The sequence below is a fragment of the Punica granatum genome, chromosome 8 (assembly GCF_007655135.1).
Source record: "Punica granatum isolate Tunisia-2019 chromosome 8, ASM765513v2, whole genome shotgun sequence".
Classification (NCBI taxonomy): domain Eukaryota; kingdom Viridiplantae; phylum Streptophyta; class Magnoliopsida; order Myrtales; family Lythraceae; genus Punica; species Punica granatum.
This window is the reverse complement of record NC_045134.1, coordinates 11,327,428-11,332,053: the sequence shown is the minus strand read 5'-3', so window position 1 is coordinate 11,332,053 and position 4,626 is coordinate 11,327,428. Positions and strand designations below refer to the sequence as shown.

General features: G+C 44.0%; 1 protein-coding gene across 1 annotated transcript; it reads left to right on the top strand.

Moving 5' to 3' along the window:
• Positions 1–252: 252 nt before the first annotated feature.
• LOC116189124 (phytosulfokine receptor 2-like) lies at positions 253–2,196 on the top strand. The gene has a single exon (XM_031518655.1). The coding sequence runs from the start codon at positions 426–428 to the stop codon at positions 1,599–1,601; it is 1,176 nt and encodes a 391-aa protein (XP_031374515.1). The 5' UTR covers positions 253–425; the 3' UTR covers positions 1,602–2,196.
• The last annotated feature ends 2,430 nt before the right edge of the window (positions 2,197–4,626 follow it).

Sequence of the window (4,626 nt, the reverse complement as noted above, 5' to 3'; positions counted from 1 at the left end):
TTGGGGCGACGGCTATAAGTTTATATTCGAATAGAAATTAATTACAAACAATATGCCCAGGATTCTTCACGGTCTCACAAAATAAATAACGTTGGGAGAGCTTTATTTCTTAGTGGATCGATCGGATTCGATTGAATTAGTCGGAGTGAAATTAAATTTTCGAATTTCAGAACTAAGATAAAAATAAACCATAAAATAAGAGAGCGATAAATCAAAATGTATGAGAGACGTGCCATAGGCGTCGATAAAGTCGGGTCCCGAAAAATAATTGAATGAACCGTTGACCAGACCCGTACCCACTCCCCCGTGATGACTTCTTCTCCTCCAAACCAACTCATTAATGGCGGCTCGTCGTCGTCTTCTTCTCCTTCCTCCGCGTTCCTCCTCGGCCTCTCTCTTTCTCTAGTCACTCTCTAACGGATCTAATGAAGAGTAGTGTCCTGCAGGCGGTCGTAGCAGCCACTGCAAGCTTTTCCGTCGTGATCCTAATATTCATCTGCATCCTCCTCCTCTGCCTCAGCCGCCGCAAGACCCGGCCTCATCATCCGGCCGCCCGCGGCCTGCAGGCCCCTGCGGCCACCGAGCTGTCCTCGATCACCGTCGATGAGAGCGCGTCCTTTGACGATTCCCACCCGATCTCCATGGCCGATCTCTTGGTGGCAACGAAGCAATTCTCGCCCGATCTTATCGTCGGGGACGGCGGGTTCGGGTGGGTCTACAAGGCCCATCTCTCCTCCGGAGTCACCGTCGCGGTCAAGAAGCTCTCCCCCGACGCCTTCCAAGGCTTCCGGGAGTTCCGCGCCGAGATGGAGACTCTCCGCAAGCTCCAGCACCCGAACATCGTAAAGCTGCTCGGCTACTGCGTGTCGAACACCGACCGGGTCCTCGTCTACGAGTTCATCGAGAAGGGCAGCCTCGATCTGTGGCTCCATGACACGTCGATGGAGAGCGACGGCGCCACGACGTGGACGAGCCAGGCCTTCGAGAAGTTCGTGCCGCTGTCGTGGGCCACCAGGGTCAAGATAATTCAAGGCGTGGCCAGTGGGTTGGCCTACCTACACGGCCTCCCTAAGCCCATCATCCACCGAGACATCAAGGCCAGCAATGTCTTGTTGGACCGGAACTTCGAGGCCCACATCGCCGATTTCGGGCTGGCCCGCAGGATCGATCCCTCGCACACCCATGTGTCGACCCAGGTGGCCGGCACGATGGGGTACATGCCCCCGGAGTACAAGGCGGGACTCACCTTGGCCACGGTCATGGCCGACGTCTACAGCTTTGGGATCTTGATGTTCGAGGTCGCCACGGGCCAGCAGCCCAATTTGCCGATCAGGATGCACGACGACAAGGACTCGAAGGAGGTGCTCCTTATTGAATGGGCCAGGAGCATGTTGTCGAAAGAGAAGGAGATGGAGATGATTGATGCAGCTATACCCCGGGAAGGGTTGTATGAGGCTCAGGTGAAGGAGTACTTCAGGGTTGCTACTCTCTGCACCAATGAGTGTAACAAGAAACGTCCTTCCATGACCGAAGTTGTCGACTTGTTAATTCGGGTTTCGTCATCGTCAACGATCAGGCAAGATTCCGATGGCAGTGGCTAATTCCAACTTCTAGAGCGAATGTTGCAAATGCAATTGCAAGGTCTCTTTGTTCTGCATATTAACTGTACAGAGTCATTATTATATAATATTAGACAGGTCATATTCATCGGATTTTAGTTCGGTCGACGGAGCATTCTGGGAAAGGAATGGGGCAAAATGGAATAGCCATGGTCATTCTACTCTCTGTCGTACTGAGCATTATGCAGAAGTTAGAGCCCCCCTAATTCATGAAAAATAAGGGCATTTGAATCGGAATGGAAATGAAGCATTCCGGTTTCGGATACTAGGTTTACCGGAATCTGTATCAAATCGATTTCCTCGTACGGGAGAATCAGTTCCCCTGCAATACGGAATCATTCATTCCTTGCGTCCCCTAATGAGTCCCTTCAGGAAACCAGTAAGTCAAAATCAGAATTAATTTTTTTTCATATGGTTTTGGGTCGAGCATTCATTTAAATAATAAAAAGGAAATCTCCTTAATGTTTCAGAACGATATTTTAATGCTTTTCAGGAAGTTGGGTCACATTTTTGTTCTCTTTTTATTTCTCGATACCATGTAATGAATTAAAAAGAAAGGATTTTTTTGAATTCTTTATATATGTTATTCGAATAATTATGTAGCTGCATGGGCACTTATTAGTTGTTTTCCTGAAAGAATACGAATAATTATTAAATATTAATTAATTGTTTCTGATTCCAGTAAATATTACAATATCCATTTCGTGATAGAAATAATAAACAAAAGTAATGCAAATAGGCTTTTCCTTTTGTTCTTTTTTCTTTTCTCGTCATTTGGTCATCTGATAGACAATATTTTCACCAATTTTAGTATTATATCAATTGAACTCCTTACTATGTCAGATAGTTCCTATATATTTTAGAGGTCCCTAACAAGAAATCAACGTCCTTCCATGACCGTAGTTGTTGGCTTGTCAAATCGGTTATCATAGTCGTGCATGATCGGGAAAGATTCCGATGGCAGTGGCTAATTTCAACTTCTACAGTGAATTTTGAGGATGCGAGGTTTCTTTGTTTTGCGAGTACATAGAAAATTTGGTTCCTGACTTTTGAAGTTGCATAAATTGGATCTTTGACTCTTTTTTTTTAACATCAATTTGGTCCTAGGTATTTTTTATTTTACAATAAAAAGGTCCTAGTTACATCAATTAGGCCATTCATTTGCCATAATTGCATTGATTTGGTCCATAGCAGATCAGTTGGGTCCCTTAGTTGCAATGATGCATTATGTAGCTCCAAGGTGTACAGTGGTTTAGTCTTGAGAACACTTTCAATTTGGTTCATGAAAGATTCCGTAGCCACCGCTTTAGTCCCTGAAAGAATTTTGTTACCTATTTAGTCCCTGAAAGATCATTTCGTCTACTGTTTGATCCACACGTTAAATGAGGTAACGAAAAATTGACAAGAGCGCACGCGTGAACTTAACTCCGTATAAAATAATATGTAATAATCAAAACAATGTCGTTTTGATCATTTTCGTTTTCCAAACATAAAAATACATACATACATACATATATATATATACAAAACAATTCTTCAACAGGGAGCTCGCATGGAGGCTCCCCGATGGCGACCTCCCCCACTAGTAAGGTCGGCGGAGGCCCCCGAAGCCTTCGGTGACCTCGTCAATGGAGGAGGTCGCCGAGAGGAGAGCCCTCAGACAAGATACCCCCTCTCTCTATTCTTCTCCCTTCGAAGAAGAAAAGCAAAGGGGGTGATCCGGCCTGGGAGTCCAGACGACCTCCCCCACCTAAGAGGTTGCAAGGAGTCCCCATGCGAGCTCCCTTCACCTTCTGTTCTTCTCCTTTGAAAAGGAGAAGACGAGAGGGTGGGGCGAGCTCACCTTGGGGCTCGACCCCGGCTACCTCCCCCACTTGAGAGGTTGTCGAAGGTCGCTGAAGCCTCAAGCGACCTCCTAGGTAGAGGAAGTCGCTGGTGAGGAAGCCCTTAAACAAGCCCCCCCTGAACCTACTCTCTTTTTTATATTTTTAAAAAATGAAAACAATAAAAGCTATATCATTTAATTATTTTATATTATTTCTGACGACGTTTTGTATACGTGTGCGTGTCCATGTCAGTTTTTCATGCCTCATTTAACATGTGGATCAAATCAATAGACATAATGATATTTCAGGAACTAAATATGTGGCAAAATTCTTTCAGGACTAAAGCGGTGGTACGAAATCTTTCAGGGACTAAATTGATAGTGTTTTCTTTAGTCTTTTTCAACATAAGTTACATCCTTTGTCACTTCAGTTTGACTCTCCAAGTCCTTCTGTTAACTCTAGTGCTGACGATGCTAAATAATGCAACAATGTTACATCATTGTGGTCATAAGCTACATAATATAGGTTATTCATTGGTTTTTGGAAAAAAATTCAACAATGTTCATCATTGTGGTCATAAGCTACATAACATAGGTTATTCATTGGTTTTTGGCAGTTTTCCTTCAACGTCAATTGTAATGCTCTTTTTAGAAATTAATTTTCAGGAAGTACGTGCTTGGAAAGAGAGGATGAAAACATATAATGATTGTATTCAACCGTATTAGAAAAGACTCAATTATAACCGTTGGATAAACGAAAATTCATCATCACCGCTATCTTTCTTTGTTATATATGTTCGCTAAGAGGATTAAGATGGGGGCTTTCTTAACATTTTATTTTGTTTGATAGAATTCTTGTTTATTCGATAAAATATATTACAGTAATATTTTAAAGAAATTTATAAACTAAATCTATAAAAAGAAAATAAGACGAGTTTTTTTTCATCGAACTAGAGGCTCCTGCCACGCCCAGGGCTCGAGAGCTTGGATTTGGGTTCGCGTTGGGGTGGCAAACCCAGGAAGGGGGCTCGCGAGCCCTTGGCTTATCAAACTAGGGGTCTATAGCCCCTAACTCTTAGAGAGAGAAGAGAGAGCTCAGGTTGGGAGCTTTCTCTCTGTGTGAACCATGGACTCTCAACCTCGGGTTTGATGAGCCTCCTGCCTAGGTTCACCACCCCAGCG